This window comes from Gopherus flavomarginatus, chromosome 5 (genome assembly GCF_025201925.1).
Source record: "Gopherus flavomarginatus isolate rGopFla2 chromosome 5, rGopFla2.mat.asm, whole genome shotgun sequence".
Lineage (NCBI taxonomy): Eukaryota > Metazoa > Chordata > Testudines > Testudinidae > Gopherus > Gopherus flavomarginatus.
This window is the reverse complement of record NC_066621.1, coordinates 6963753-6979262: the sequence shown is the minus strand read 5'-3', so window position 1 is coordinate 6979262 and position 15510 is coordinate 6963753. Positions and strand designations below refer to the sequence as shown.

Genomic DNA, 15510 nt, shown 5'->3' with positions numbered 1-15510 from the left:
CCCATTCGCAGCTTCTGGCAAAGAGAGTCTGATTGCCTGGAACAACTTCCCCTCTTGAGAGAGAGTTTAAATTGCTGTAGTCCTTTTGATCTCGGGGGTGTTCCGGTTTTGTCTTGTCATGCCATTGTCTCTTAACAACATGCAGATGTCTGCAGAGAATAGTGAGCTATTCCTTCCTCCTCCTTTTTCTTTATAGCTCAGCTGAGCTGTTTGGCATCCTGCTTGGAGTATAAGGTGGGAGCAAGGAGATAACCTTGGTGCTGGGCTGTATCATGGTAGCACTGGGACGGGGGGTCACACCCACTGACAATGGGATGGTGGTGGGGCTGGACCATGGACTCATTGGGATGGGGTGTGTTGCACAGGCTGGGGGTGAACTGTACCATGGGGTCACACTCCCTAGACACTGGGATGGGCTATCCCATGGTTTCACTGGGTAGGTGGGGGGGATCAATTCCCGCCGCTGTTTTTTAATTGCTTTAAATAGAGCCCCTCCCCCAATCATCAATCTAACCAGAGGGGCGAGTTCTTTAAGGCGATCTCCCGGATCAGCCACTGGCAGTGCACGTTTTATCATGCTAGGCGGGAGTGAGCCCTGATTGGACAGGGAGTTTGTCAATCAGCATGGCCCGGTACGAATGTGGCCTCTGCAACCGAATGGGTCCCGAGCACGCGCCGAACATCCCATCGCTCAATGGTCCGCTCCTCCCTGATGGCGAGAGGCTGTGGCGCACGCGCAGAGCGATGACGTGGTTGTCCACCTCTCTGGGCATGTGCAACGGCTTTTCCTTCTCGCGCTCTCCAATCAGCTACTGGCAGTATTCCGACGGGCGCGCGACCTGGCGACGGCCGCTCGGTGGGAGGGAGGACAGGGCGGAGCGCGCGCCTTGGGACCAACCGGCGAGCGGAGCGCGCGCCCGAATGGGCTCGGGAGCGCGCGCTTCCTCCCTGCTGCCTGGACGCGCCTCTCACACAGGGAGCCGGGCCGGGCGCAGGCGGAGGGAGCGACTGTGCGGTGCGGGTGAGTGCGGGCCGGGCCGGGCCCATCTCCACGGGCAGGGCGGGGAGCCGGGGCACTCACGCGCCGCGGGGAGCCGGGGCCAAGCGCCTCGGGGAGGCTGGGCCTCACTCTGGGCCTAGCCGCCCCCGGCATCGGGCACTGGCCCAGAGAGAGAGACCGACCCCTCCCCCCCGCGCTCCCGCGCAGCCTGACCTCCCACAGCTCCCCCCTCTCACCGGCCCCCCCGCAGCGCGCGCAGGATCCAGCACCCCCGCACTGCCCCTCCCCCAGACCCCTCCAGCGCCCCCACCTGCACAGAGCCTGTGTCCCCCAGTGCTCCTCTCCCCAGACCCCCAACTGCCCCCTTCCTCCAGCACCCTCGCACTGCCCCTCCCCCCAGACCCCCAACTGCCCCCTTCCTCCAGCACCCTCCCCCTCAACCCCCTTCCTCCAGCGCCCCCACCTGCACAGAGCCCGTGTCCCCCAGTGCTCCTCTCCCCAGACCCCTCAACTCCCCCACTGCCCCCTTCCTCCAGCACCCCCGCACTGCCCCTCCCCCCAGACCCCTCCAGCGCCCCCACCTGCACAGAACCCGTATCCCCCAGTGCTCCTCTCCCGAGACTCCCAACCCCCCACGCTGCTCCCTTTCTCCAGCACCCTCGCACTGCTCCTCCCCCCAGACCCCTCAACCCCTGCATTGCCCCTCTCCTCAACCTCCTTCCTCCAGCGCCCCCACCTGTGCAGAGCCCATGTCCCCCAGTGCTCCTCTCCCCAGACCCCCAAATCTCCCCACTGCCCCCTTCCTCCAGCACCCCCGCATTGCCCCTCCCCTCAGACCCCTCAACCCCCCTAGTGCCCCCTTCCTCCAGCGCCCCCACCTGTACAGAGCCCTTTCTCCATCAGTGCCCGTATCCCCCACTGCCCTTCCCCTCAGACCTCTCAACCCCCCCACTGCCCCCTTCCTCCAGCGCCCCCACCTGTACAGAGCCTGTGTCCCCCACTGCCCCTCCCCCCAGACCCCTCAACCTCCATATTCCTCTCAGCACTCCTTCCTCCGTCAGTGCCCATGTCCCAGGCTGCCTCTCCCCTTCAACCCCCGCACTGCCCCTCCCTATACAGACACCCTCTCAGCACCCCTGCCCCAAGCCTGTTCCTCTTCCCACAGAGACATATCCCACCTTACACTGGTCTTCCTCCCCCAGAGACCCCTGCCTCCACACTGCTTCTCCCCCTGTTGGCACCCCCAGCACAGAGACCCCTCTCCCCACCACCCTTGCCCCACACTGCTCCTCCATCTACAGAGAGACATCCCACAGCACCCACAGACCCTTCCTGCATACTGATCCTCCCCCTATGGAGACACTCCACAGCATCCAAAGACTCCTCTCCCTTCAGCACCCCATCCACCACAGTGCGTCTCCCATACAGACAACCCCAGCATTCACAGATGCCTCTTCCCTAGTACCCCCACCCTGCCCCTCCCTACACAGAGATCTCTTCAGCACCTGCACACCCTTCCCCAAACCAGGAGACAGCCCCATTCCCGTAGAGCCCTCCCCCTAAAGAGACACCCCATAACACCCACAGAGTCCTCTGCCAAACTGCCCCTCTTCCTAAAGAGACCCCCACAGACCCTTGCCCCTATGGCCCCATAGATTCCTCCACCACAGAAACTCCTCTCAGCACCCCTACCTCTCCCGAGATCTGGTCTCCCACAGAAGCCCTTTCGTTGTGTGTGATCTGGAGACCCCTGGTTCCCTCCCCTCATGCGTGACTCCCTTCCCCCGCAGAGACTCTTTTCCCCATATATGACCTCCCCCCGCTCATCGTATCCTGTGTGTGAACCCCATTCAGAATGATTCTCCTGCTGATTCTCTCCACCCTGCAGCCCTCCTTCCTTGTATTGAATTCCGTCACCCATGTGCAACCCTCCCTTCCCCTATCCCACTTTATTCTGGTGTGAACCCTTACCATCTTTTGAGTCTACCTTTGCCACTATAACCCCACTTGTGATCCCTAATTAATTCATTTCCCTGGCTTTACATCTCTATTCTCTAGCCAGCACATGCAATTAGGTTCCCATCCCATCTATATTTCCACTCCTGTTGCCTCCATCCCTGGATTGTATCCATGTTCCCTGGTGTGCCGCCGCTCTTCACCACCCCTTCTCCCCTCTTGGGTAATTTGTTGTTCTCCCTGCTGCCTGGACGCGCCTCTCACACAGGGAGCCGGACCGGGCGCAGGCAGAGGGAGCGACTGTGCGGTGCGGGTGAGTGCGGGCCAGGCCGGGCCCATCTCCATGGGCAGGGCGGGGAGCCGGGGCCCTCATGCGCTGCGGGGAGCCGGGGCAAAGCGCCTCGGGGAGGCCGGGCCTCACTCTGGGCCTAGCCGCCCCCAGCATCGGGCACTGGCCCAGAGAGAGAGAGACCGACCCCTCCCCCCTGCGCTCCCGCACAGCCTGACCTCCCACAGCTCCCCCCTCTCACCGGCCCCCCCGCAGCGTGCGCAGGATCCAGCACCCCCGCACTGCCCCTCTCCCAGGCCCCTCCAGTGCCCCCACCTGCACAGAGCCTGTGTCCCCCCTGACCCTCCCCCCACATGGTCTCCTTGTTGTTTTTGCTGATACAGACTAACATGGCTCCCACCCTGAAACAATGTTCACTTGTGCAAATCCTGTTTCCAGGTCTTGGAATCCCCATTTCCCTGAATTAAATTCTTCTCCCACTGGATTACAGTGCCTCCCCTGCATGATACCTGTTTTCTCTCTCTTGGAGCCCCCCTACCCTTTACATGAAAAGAAAGGGTGTTATTTTAGGATTTGGAGACCCAAGTTCAGTTCCCAGCTCCATCCCAGACTCCCTGGTGACCATGGGTGAGTCACTTAGTCTCTCTGGGCTTCAATTCTCATCTGTAAAATGGCGGTAATAGCACTTCCCTACCTCACAGGGGTATTGTGAGGTGTACTATGGTGATGGGGGGCCAGATAATAGGGTACTCAGACAGCAAGTATGAAAAATTGGGGCAGAATCTGGTGCGTAATAGACGCCTATATAAGAAAAAGCCCCGAATATCGGTACTGTCCCTATAAAATCGGGACATCTGGTCACCCTACCAGATAAGTACCTAAAATAGACTTTTCAGATAGTTGCCCTGTATTATATGTCCATAGATCAGAAAAGTTACCACTCATCCACCTGAGTAAATGTCAGTTGCATCCACTTCCAAATTTATTTACCCCAATATAGATTATAATTACAGCCCCAAAAGGAACCTACAATTCACCCCATTCTAATAAACTCAGGCTAATGACCCCTTCCTGGGTAAACCTGGGTTGGGGGGGGGGGATTTTTTTTTTTAAGTTACTTGTCCAAGGACAGCTTGAACCTCGACTGAGGTAGTTTTCTATTGCTGGTGGGATATTTTTGTATAATGACATGTATATTTTGTCAAAGATTAACATCTGAGCTGAGATGCACTGGCTGTTATGTGCCGCTATGATTGAAAATTTAGCATCTCAACTTTGTTCACAGGCTGCTTCTGTTTTATGCTGCACTTTGGGTACAGTGCAGCATGGATCAGTCACACACACAAGCATTTTCCAGCATGCACTATGGACGCCATCAAATGGGGCCATGAACTAACTGGCAGGCACGTTAGTTTTGTGCTGATGTTTGGTAGCATTTACAAAATAACTGAAAAATTACTCCTCAAGGGAACTATGTGTAAAATCCAAATTATTCCTTGCTCTGAATATTGCCCCCCTATCTCTGTAAATCTAAATTATGCCCTGCTCTGTGTCACCCCTTCTCTGTGTAAATCCAAATGACACCCTGCCCTGTATATTACTGCCCTGTCTAAATCCAAATTGCCTTCCTATATGAGCTCTTGGAAGTCATTGTAGGTAGTTCTCTGAAAACATCCACTCAGTGTGCAGCGGTGGTCAAAAAAAGAACAGAATGTTGGGAATCATTAAGAAAGGGATAGACAATAAGAAAATATCATATTGCCTTTATATAAATCCATGGTATGCCTATATCTTGAGCACTGCATGCAGATGTGGTCGCTTCATATCAAAAAAGATATATTAGAATTGGAAAAGGTTCAGAAAAGGGCAACAAAAATGATCGGGGTATGAAACAGCTGCCATATGAGGAGAGATTAATAAAACTGGGACTTTTCAGCTTGGAAAAGAGATGAGTAATGGGGGATATGATGGAGGTCTATAAAATAATGACTGGTGTGGAGAAATTAAATAAGGAAATGTTATTTATTCCTCATAACACAAGAACTAGGGGGTCACCAAATGAAATTAATAAGCAGCAGGTTTAAAACAAACAAATGGAAATATTTTTACACACAATGCACAGTCAGCCTGTGGAACTCTTTGCCAAAGGATGTGGTGAAGGCCAAGACTATAACAGCTTTCCAAAAAAGAACTAGAAAAGTTCATGGAGGATATATCCATCAGTTGCTGTTAGCCAGGATGGACAGGGATGGTGTCCCTAGGCTCTGTGCCAGAAGCTGGGAATTGGTGACGGGATGGATCACTTGATAATTACCTGTTCTGCTCATTCCCTCTGGGGCACCTGGCATTGACCTCTGTCAGAAGACATGATACTGGGCTAGATGGGTCCTTGGTCTGACTTAGCATGGCCGTTCTTATGCTGGGATGGGAGATTTACATGGTGTTTTTAAATAGGCCAGTCCAGTGGCTGGTAAGACACAGCCAATCCAGACCAAGGCTCTCTCACTTCACCAGAAGAAGTATGACACTTCTGTTACAAAAGCCTTTGGTTTCCAGCTGGGAAAGATGCTAATGGGATCTGAATGGAGTTCCAGACAGCACCTCTGCAGGGAAGGTCATCCATGAAACATAAGGCCCTTTGTTTTCAGTTTTTACCAAAAATTTCCCAGATTCTACAAAAGCTATTTGTTTTTACCAATATCCACCTGAAATTTGGACCACTTTAGTACAATGTACATGAAATTCCTGATTATTTTAAGGAAATCCAATGCATTAGATGTAAGTGTATTTATGTTAATAATAAATTAGTCTAAGTATAAATGTAAAGCAAAGTAATGGAAGATACACAAAAACCTACACGTGCGTATATGTACTTGCTGTTAATGGGTAGTTCCTAAAATACACCACAGCATTAAACTGCTTTTACTTTCAATACTTTTACTTTTTTCTTTTTGTTGCTTTTTTCTGTCCTTTCATCCCCTAATATTCATCTCGCTATTACCCAAAAAAGTGAAGTTATTTCTTTGCACTGATTTTCATACATATTACGTTTTTTGTAATAAACTCTGAGAAGTCCCTGAGAAATTCTGAACAAAATAAAAACTGAAAATGAAGGGCCTTGACATTACAGTATCTGGGTAAGTGAAAGGCATCTTTTCATTAAAGTCACATATATTATATAGATAGATTCAGATGTAACGTACAGATTAAAATTAACAAAATTAAATGCAAAATTGGTCCTGTATTAATGCAACTATAGGGTTGTACAGCTCAGAATCAGAGTCAGGAAATATAAATATTAAGATTCCTATAGCAACATTAACTTGGGCACACTGTTCATATGAAATATCTTCTTTGTACTGAGTTAGCCTCCAGACAGGCCAATTAGGAATCAGGGCCCTGTTGGACTAGGCACTGTAATTTAAATAACAAACAAAAAAATGCCCTTGTATCAAAGAGCTTATCATTTTAATCAATTTTCTTCTCCTATTTTTCTTAGAGAATATGTTAAAAAAAACACCAAATAGAAAATATTACACACAAGCTGTTAATATTGCCAGGGGTTGGGAGGAACAACTTTTATTTTTGCATTTCTTTATGTGCAGTGCCTACTATAAGACCTAAACTTTGCACCGGCGGTTGTTTTATGCATTTCATTTTCTATATTTTTTTTAAAGAGGAGGAAAAGGAGGGTTAAAAGTCTTACTCCAGAGGTAACAGGCACAGTGTGCTGGCCTAGCTGCTGCTACTACTACTGTACTAGTAAACCCATATAGCCCTGCTTTCCAGCTGCAGATCTCAAAGTGCTTTACAAAGGAGAGCAAGTATTATCCCCATTTCACAGATGAGGCACATAGGTGAAATGTCTTGCCCAAGATGTCACAGTGACTCCAGTTGCAAAGTCAGGAATAAAACCCACATCTCCTGCCTCAGTCCTATCCACACAATGAAACTGCCTATCAGAAGCACCAATCACTGGCTGCAACAATGCACGTATGGACTATGCTTCCATAGAGGTGTGAACTCCCAGAAAACAGACCTTGTCCAGCTGAGGATTTAAAGGTGTGATGTTACACCTTCTAAAACTTTGGTTAGATCTAGCCACCTAACTCATTCTAACATCACACACCTTTAAATTCTAGTCTAGACCTAGTTACATTTTTTACTCTAGAAAAAATAATTTTAGGCCAAGATCAAACATGGAAAATTTCAGCCTCAAATGATACTGTTCAGGTACATTCACATGTGAGTGAAAACAGGAAGTTCTAGATGAAACCATTTACTACAAATAATCACCTGCAAGCAAACCTTGTAAATACAAAAGAGGCCTTTCCCCCTAAATCCACAAGTGATAGGGTGGGTTGGGTGAAGTTTAATATATTAAAATTTTATTTTGGGGTGTTTCTTCAAAGCAAGTATCAGAATACACAAAATATCGGAAAGCCATTCGGGAGTTTATATATACCCCACTACCTCGATATAACACTACCCAATATAACACAAATTTGAATATAATGCGGTAAAGCAGCGCTCTGGGCCAGGGGGGCTGCACATTCCAGTGGATCAAAGCAAGTTCAGTATAACACGGTTTCACCTATAACGCGGTAAGAGTTTTTGGCTCCCAAGGACAGCGTTATATTGAGGTAGAGGTGTGTATGTATATATAACTCCTAAATATAATATAATATGATATAATATATATGTATATATATAAGCTCCCAGATGGCTTACCAATATTTTGTGTATTCTGATAATATGAAGAACTTCACAGCTCATGGGTAACACTCATCCTAAACTCATGCCAATAAAACCTTTTTCTTATTTAAGAACAGCCAAACTGGGTCAGACCAATGATTCATCTAGCTGACTATACTGTCCTCAGTTTGTGGCCATTTATTCAGAGGAAATAAAACGAACAGGGCAGTTATCAAGTGAGCCGTTCCCTGACATCTAGTCCCAGCATCTGGCAATCAAAGGCTTAACCACCTTGGTTAATAGCCATTGATGGACCTATCCTATATTAACTTATCTAATTGTTTTTTGAACCCAGTTATAGTTTTGGCCTTTATGACATCCCTTGGCAATGTGTTCCACAGGTTGACAGTGGATTTCTTTTGTTTGTTTTAAACATGGTGCCTATTAATTTCATCAGGTGACCTCTGGTTCTTGTGTCATGTGAAGGGGTAAATAACACTTACCTATTCACTTTCTCCACACCATTCATGATTTTATAGATCTCTAATATATTCCCTCCTTAGTCCTCTCTGTTCCAAACTGAACAGTGTCCCAGTCTTTTTTACCTCTTTCATATGGAAGCTGTTTCATACCCCTAATCGTTTTTGTTGCCCTTCTCTGTATCTTTTACAATTCTTATATATATATATATATATTTGAGAGAGGCAACCAGAACTGCATGCAGTATTCAAGGTGTGTGTGTACCATGGATTTATATAGTGGCATTATGATATTTTTTGTCTTATTATCTATCTCTTTCTTAATGGTTCCTCACATTCTGTTAGCATTTTTTGACTGCCGCTGCACATTGAGCAGATGTTTTCAGAGAACTGTCCATGACTTCAAGATCTCTTTCTTGTGAGGTAACAGCTAATTTAGACCCCATCATTTTATATGTATAGTTGAGATTATATTTTCCAGTGTGCATTATTTTGCATTTATCAACATTGAACTTAATTTGCCATTTTGTTGCCCAGTCACTCAGTTTTGAGAGATCCTTCAGTAGCTCTTCGCAGTCTGTCAGTAAAGATCCCTGGGGGGCACCACTGTTTACCTCTCTTCATTCTGAAAACAGACCATTTATTCCTATACTTTGTTTCCTATCTTTTAACCGGTTTTATCAATCCATGAGAGGACCTTCTCTCTTATCCCATGACAGCTTACTTTGCTTAAGAGCCTTTGGTGAGGGACTTGGTGAAAGGCTTTCTGAAAATCTAAGTACACTATATCCACTGGATCCTCCTTGTTCACACACTTGTTGACCCCCTCAAAGAATTCTAGTAGATTGGTGAGCCATGATTTCCCTTTACAAAACCATGTTGACTCTTCCCCAACAAATTATGTTCATTTATGTGTCTTACAATTTTGTTCTTTACTAGAGTTTCAACTGGTTTGCCCAGTACTGAAGTCAGGCTTACTGACTTGTAATTGCCGGGATCATGTCTGGAGCCTTTTTTAAAAATTGGTGTCACATTATCTATCCTTCAGTCATCTGGTACAGAAGCTGATTTAAATGATAGGTTACAGACTCCAGTTAGTAGTTCTGCAGTTTCACATTTGAGTTCCTTCAGAACTCTTGGGTGAATGCCATCTGGTCCTGGTGACTTATTACTAAGGCTGTGAATTCGTCACGAAAGTCACAGATTCCGTGACTTTCCGTGACTTCTGCAGCGGCCAGTGCGCCTGGCATCCCTCTTGCTCAGCTCCTAGGTGGAGGTGTGGCCAGGTAGCTCTGAGCGCTGTCTCTGCTTGCAGGCACCGCCCCCGCAGCTCCCATTAGCCAGAGTTCCCCGCCAATGGGAGCTGCAAAGCTGGCTCTCTGGGCAGGGGCAGTGCACAGAGCTGCCTGGCCATGCCTCTGTCAGGAGCTGAGTGAGGGGGATATCACCGCTTCCGGGGAGCACGGAGCCAGGTAGGGAACCTGCTGGCTCTGCCAGTCTCCCCCTCGCACCCCCCATAGCACCAGTTGGGATCCCAGCCGGGCTGCAAGCTGCTGCCTGCCCGCCTTCCACCCAGCCACCAGCAGGGGTCATGGACTGCCCCCACCCCCTCCCCTAGCTTCCACGGTGCCCCGCCCTCTCTCCCCCCACCCTCCGGGCTGCCCTCCCAGCATCTGCGGACCCACCCAGGCTGCTCTCCCCCCAGATTTAGTCAGGGGTATATAGTAGAAGTCATGGACAGGCCACAGGCCTTGAATTTTAGTTTACTGTCCATGACTTTTACTAAAAATACCCATGACTAAAATGTAGCTTTACTTATTACTGTTTAGTTTATCATTTTATTCCAAACCTCCTCTAATGACACCTCAATCTGGGACAGTTCCTCACATTTCTCACTTAAAAAGATTGGCTCAGGTTTGGGAATCTTCCTCACAACCTCAGCTGTGAAGACAGATGCAAAGAATTTCTTTAGTTTCTCTGCAGTGGCCTTATTGTCCTTGAGTGCTTTTAGCATCTCGATCATCCAGTGACTCTACTGGTTGTTTAGCAGGTTTCCTGCTTCCGATGTGCTTAAACATATTTTGCTATTACTTTTTGAGTCTTTGGCTAGCTGTTCTTCAAATTCTTTTTTGGCGTCCTAATTATATTTTTACACTTCATTTGCCAGAGTTTATGCTCCTTTCTATTTTATTCACTAGGATTTAACTTCCACTTTTAAAGGATGCCTTTTTGCCTCTCATTATTTTTTTTTTTACTTTGTTTAGCCACTGGTGACACTTTTTCGTTCTCTTATGTTTTTTAATTTGGGGTATGCGTATAAGTTGAGTCTCTATTATGGTGTCTTTAAAGGTTTCCCTGTGGCTTGCAGGGATTTCACTTTTAGCCCTGTACCTTTTAATTTCTGTTTAACTAACCTCCTCATTTTTGTATAGTTCCCCTTTCTGAAATTAAATGCTACAGTGTTGGGCTGCTGTAGTATTTTCCCTGCCACAGGGGTGTAAAATTTAATTATATTATGGTCACTATTACCAAACAGTCCAGCTGTATTCACCTCGTGGACCAGATCCTGTTGATTTAGGACTAAATCAAGAATTGTCATTCCTCTTGTGAGAGGACTAGCTACTCCAAGAAGCAGTCATTTAAGGTGTAAAGAAACTTTATCTCTGCATCCCGTCCTGAGGTGTCGTACCCAGTCAATATTGGGACAGTTGAAATTCTTAAGTTTGGATGACGAATTTAAAAAGGGAATTGGGTCAATTATGTGACTATCTTCTTTATTTTAATAAAATAATCCATTCAGGTGCCAGTGAAAGGGAGAGGCTGATCTCCTGGGCTGGCCAGTGCATCTCTATTCAGAAATGGAAGAAATGTAACAGGCGTGTCGTGGGGTACAAAGGCAGAGGATAGTGAAGAGTGCAGTTTGGAGGTTTAACTTCTGCAAATGAGTTGTAGATTTACACTAACCAAGGGTAGACTGGATGGCTGAAGGGGTTGGGAATTGGGTACAGGGCCTTTCCTCTGTAAGCTGCTGTTTTGGATATGTTCTTGGGATAGTAGTTACAAAACACCCTTGCCCTATTATTTACTGTTTGTGTTAATGTAGTACCCAGGAGCCCTTATCATGGACCAGAACCCCATTGTTCTAAGTGCTGTACAAACACAACAAAAAGATGGTCCCTATCCCAGAGAACTTACGGTTATTTGGTGGCCTATCCCATGTAAATTGAGTTGAGATTTCTGCCTTAATTTGCATTGGGATAGATAACCACATCACGCAAACCACCACTGTATTTTGCAAAACAGCGCAGACTAGGAAATTGGTCATGGAGGCAGAACTCCCCTCTCCTCCCTAGTAAGCTGATCTCCACAAGCATTCTACTTGTAATGCTTGTACCATTGTGTTACAGGGAGTTAAACAGAAACAGCAATGATTAGCAGTGACAATGGAAATAAGTAGTGAAATGTTGTGAAATCATTACAAATTGTTTCTCTAGCATGGTGAATGTGAACTGTTCTTTACAAAGAATAGAGTTAAGTCACTTTGCTTGCTGTGTAGGTCTGATAGTCTTGGAGTGATGAGATTCAGGGCAGCAGTTCAGACAAGGCGTGGAGAGACTTGTGGGGAGAAAAACACAATGGGAAAGATTTCTCAGAGAAATGGATTTTAAGGAGAGACAGGGCTCCTGGCAAACAGGAAGAGTGAAACTGTTCAGGCATCTAAGAGGAAGTGTAGTGGAAGACCCAAAGCTGAGGAGGAAGAGGTGGTGAAAGGAGGAGTAGTGAGAGAATGTTGGGAGGAGCTGTAATGAATAAGTGGGTGTGAGAAGAGGACAAAATTAGAATGTTGAGTAGGCATCTTGCAGATGAGAAGAGAGAGCTTGAATTTGATGAAGTGGAGAGAAGGAGGAATAATGGAGGGATTTATGGTGGCCTAAAGGGGGAAAGGTGAGAAGTGAAAGAGAAGAAGGTCCCAGAAGTGGAGGTGAGAGATGAACGAGATGTGGTGAAAGGTGCGCGTGGTGGGGTTAGCAAAGAAAGGGCAGATCCTGGTGATATCAGAGAGGAAGAAACAGGACATAGAGGGAATGGGGGTGTGGAGGGAAGAGTTGAAGATGCTGCTGTGGTGGTGAGCTGGGGAAACTGTGACGGTGGAGTTGCCTGTGAGGATAGAAGAGGGAGGCAGTGGAGAAGGATTGGAAGGGAAGATTAAATGTTCAGTGTTGAGTGATTGGGTTGATGAGAAAGGAGGAGCAGCTGGAGATGAGAGATTGGACAAAGCAGAACAGTGATTACTCTGTGCTGGGGAAAGAGGGATATAGGCCTGTGCGGAAGACCTTAAAAACAAAATCAATTCCCAAAGTCTGATAGAACACTTGCTTGTATGCATCTTTAAAATTTGCAGCCTTATTCAGTGGAATGTCCTTTCAGATGTGTTGGCTGTCCTGTTACAGTAGATAAGCATGTTAACTGGTTGATAGTTAGTTAAGGCCATCAGTTAGAGACTAAAAATAACAGTTTATCTCTCAGTGAGAGTTGTGTATCATTATTCCCATTATGCAGATGTAGAAACTGAGTCTCAGAGATGTTAACTGACATGCCCAAGCCTATAGAGTGAGTCTGTGTCAGAGTTGGGTGAGACCGCAACGTCTCTTGATCCCCAACCTAGTTCTAAGACCTCTAGACCATGTTTTCCTCTTCAAACTAATGCTTATACAATACCTTGAAGATGCAGAGTGCATTATTAATATTAAATATATGTTAAATGGTTATTTTTCCTGACTTCCCTTGTTAATTGTTTTTTTTTCTCCCCTAGATAAAGCGTGGAGTTCCAGATGTCAAGTTTTAATTATTTTATGATTTTTTTAACAAATATGGATTGAGGAATGATTTTATATGGGAGAGGGAGATGAAAATGGAGCAGCTTGGAACAGACTTAGATTCCCAGGCCATGGGTGAGAAGGGCCCAGTCAGCATTGTTTTAATTATCAGTTGCATTCTGGCATTTTAACAGAATTGTCTGAAAACTTTCAAGTCTCACCTCACCTGCCCAGGATTTTGTGGAGACCATCACCACAGAAAGGATTTGAAATTCAACTTTGTTCATAAAAACCAAGTGGAAACTAGAGTTTTGGGTGTCATACAAAAGGAAACAAATAGGAAGAGGACGAAAACGCACAAGCCAACTGACTTCATCCTCCAACCCCCCCTTTCAAAGAAAAGGATTTACAGCTCAACCTCACACCAGCTGTTACCCAGCTTTAGCTGTCAAGAGAGAAATAAATAAAATTAAACAACCACCGCTAGCCAGCCTCAGATCCTGGTGAAATCAGGGAGTGTGTTTCTGCGACTGCCTCGGGTGAGGGGGAGGAGAGGGCCAAGCAGTGTGAGGAAGATAAGCACATTGTTTCAGGATAACCCCATCCACCTGAGCGGTGACTGGAGGAGACTGCTGGATACCAGGAACAGATTAAAAAGCAAAAGGAGAGGCGACTACCTTGGGATTTTGGTGTGGGTTTTTTCAAAGAAATCTAACGGCAGCATATTCCTGAGTTGGTCACCTTTCCCGGAATACTCACCAGAGAGGAAAGGACTTCCTCAGCGTGGCAGCCCTCCGTATGCTGCAGAGTTCTACAACTTCCATTTGCCACTTTCCCCACCCTAACTTATAAAATCTCTTTGCCTCTACTTTTGAAGCCAGCCTTTGCCACAAGCTGCTTGGGGAGGTGCTTCTGCACCTGTAGTTTGGCTGCTCCCAGCTGTCGTGTTCCAGCAGTAGTTTAAACTGGAATTCAGGTTCCCATTTTATTTTTTAAATCTCCTTCTGTACATCCCTAAACTCTCAGAGAGCAGCGTGAACTCCCTTGGCTGTGTTCTTGGGCCTCTCCCTTCAGGAATCGGTGTGGATCCTTCCTCTGGATTATTTCCTCCTGCCTTCTGCTCCATTTGGATCATTCTCTAAGTGTATTTCAGGAAGTTGGGTAACTGCTTACCCCCACGGCTTCTCCCTCCTGTCTTCCCCCTCTACCCTCCTCCTCCTCCCTTTTGAAGGTCCCCTCCCCCTTTTCGTGTCCATTCTGACTCCAGTTGGGCCTGGGCTATGCTGCAGGGCGGATCCCCCACCAGAGCTCCAACATGCCAGCAGCATCTGGAAAGAGATTCAAACCCAGCAAATACGTCCCGGTCTCAGCTGCTGCCATCTTCCTAGTGGGAGCCACCACCCTCTTCTTTGCCTTCACGTAAGTTACAAATAGTTTGCCAGGTATGAGGAGCTGGGCCTGTTGACAAAGTGACTCGGGGCTAGCTAAGACATCAAATTGGCCCCATACTCTACTATGACTGAGTGTGGAGGTCAAATCTGGGCAGGGGGAGAGGTAAGGTGACTTGATACAGGAGTTAATCTCTTGTCAGGAGCCTGCTGAAGAGATGGGAGGGGATGCTGCCTTTTTTAATCTAAAGTCTGGGCTCTGCAATTGTGCTTTTTGGTGTCAGAGTGGCCCCCAACCAGCCCCACCACCTCAGCTGGGTTCAGATACATTTTATTTGGCTTTTCCAGTCAAGATGAAGTCAGAGGAAATGGCACACACTGAATCCTATCCAGTTGCCAGAGCAAGGTGCCTTGTAGCTGTTGAGCCACAATTCTCAACTTCTTGCTGTCTTTATACATTTGGAATAACACACGAGCCTTAGCCCAAGGATCATATTACAAATCATCCTGTGTGTGAATAGTGGCCCCATGTGACCTCTGTATCTGTGATGAATCTGGAGGAGATTTCATATATTGGGGATAACCAAAGCCACAGGCAGTTTTTTGGATCCAGGGAGGATGGTAATAGTGTGTGTATAATAATTATTTAGAGAGTTAACAGAATTGACTTGGAAGATACAAGGGAAAGTCCAAGGAATAATGCCCTTTGACTCCCACACAGCCCCTCCCCATCTGCTTCACTCACTGCAGTTAATCTGAGATTTTACTAGAGAGTGGTCAGAGGGGTTCAGTATCTCTGGAATGGGACTTGATTTACCTGTGGGATTGGGAAATAACCATGCCAGGGGTTGACGAGTAAGGATGGTGATAGATAATCATGCTGAAT

General features: G+C 47.0%; 1 protein-coding gene across 3 annotated transcripts in view; it reads left to right on the top strand.

The window, feature by feature from the left end:
- The first annotated feature begins 204 nt into the window (after window positions 1-204).
- Window positions 205-15510, top strand: part of ZDHHC5 (zinc finger DHHC-type palmitoyltransferase 5) — a 41906-nt gene continuing 26600 nt past the window's right edge. The window contains exons 1-2 of one of the 3 annotated variants that reach the window (XM_050955937.1): window positions 205-234; window positions 13233-14655. In XM_050955937.1, coding sequence (XP_050811894.1) covers window positions 14552-14655 — 104 coding nt within the window. In that variant the 5' untranslated portion in view covers window positions 205-234; window positions 13233-14551. Of the gene's footprint in view, window positions 235-873; window positions 1022-3061; window positions 3270-13232; window positions 14656-15510 lie in introns of those variants that run through there. The other 2 variants (XM_050955935.1, XM_050955936.1) reach the window with 2 other exon arrangements.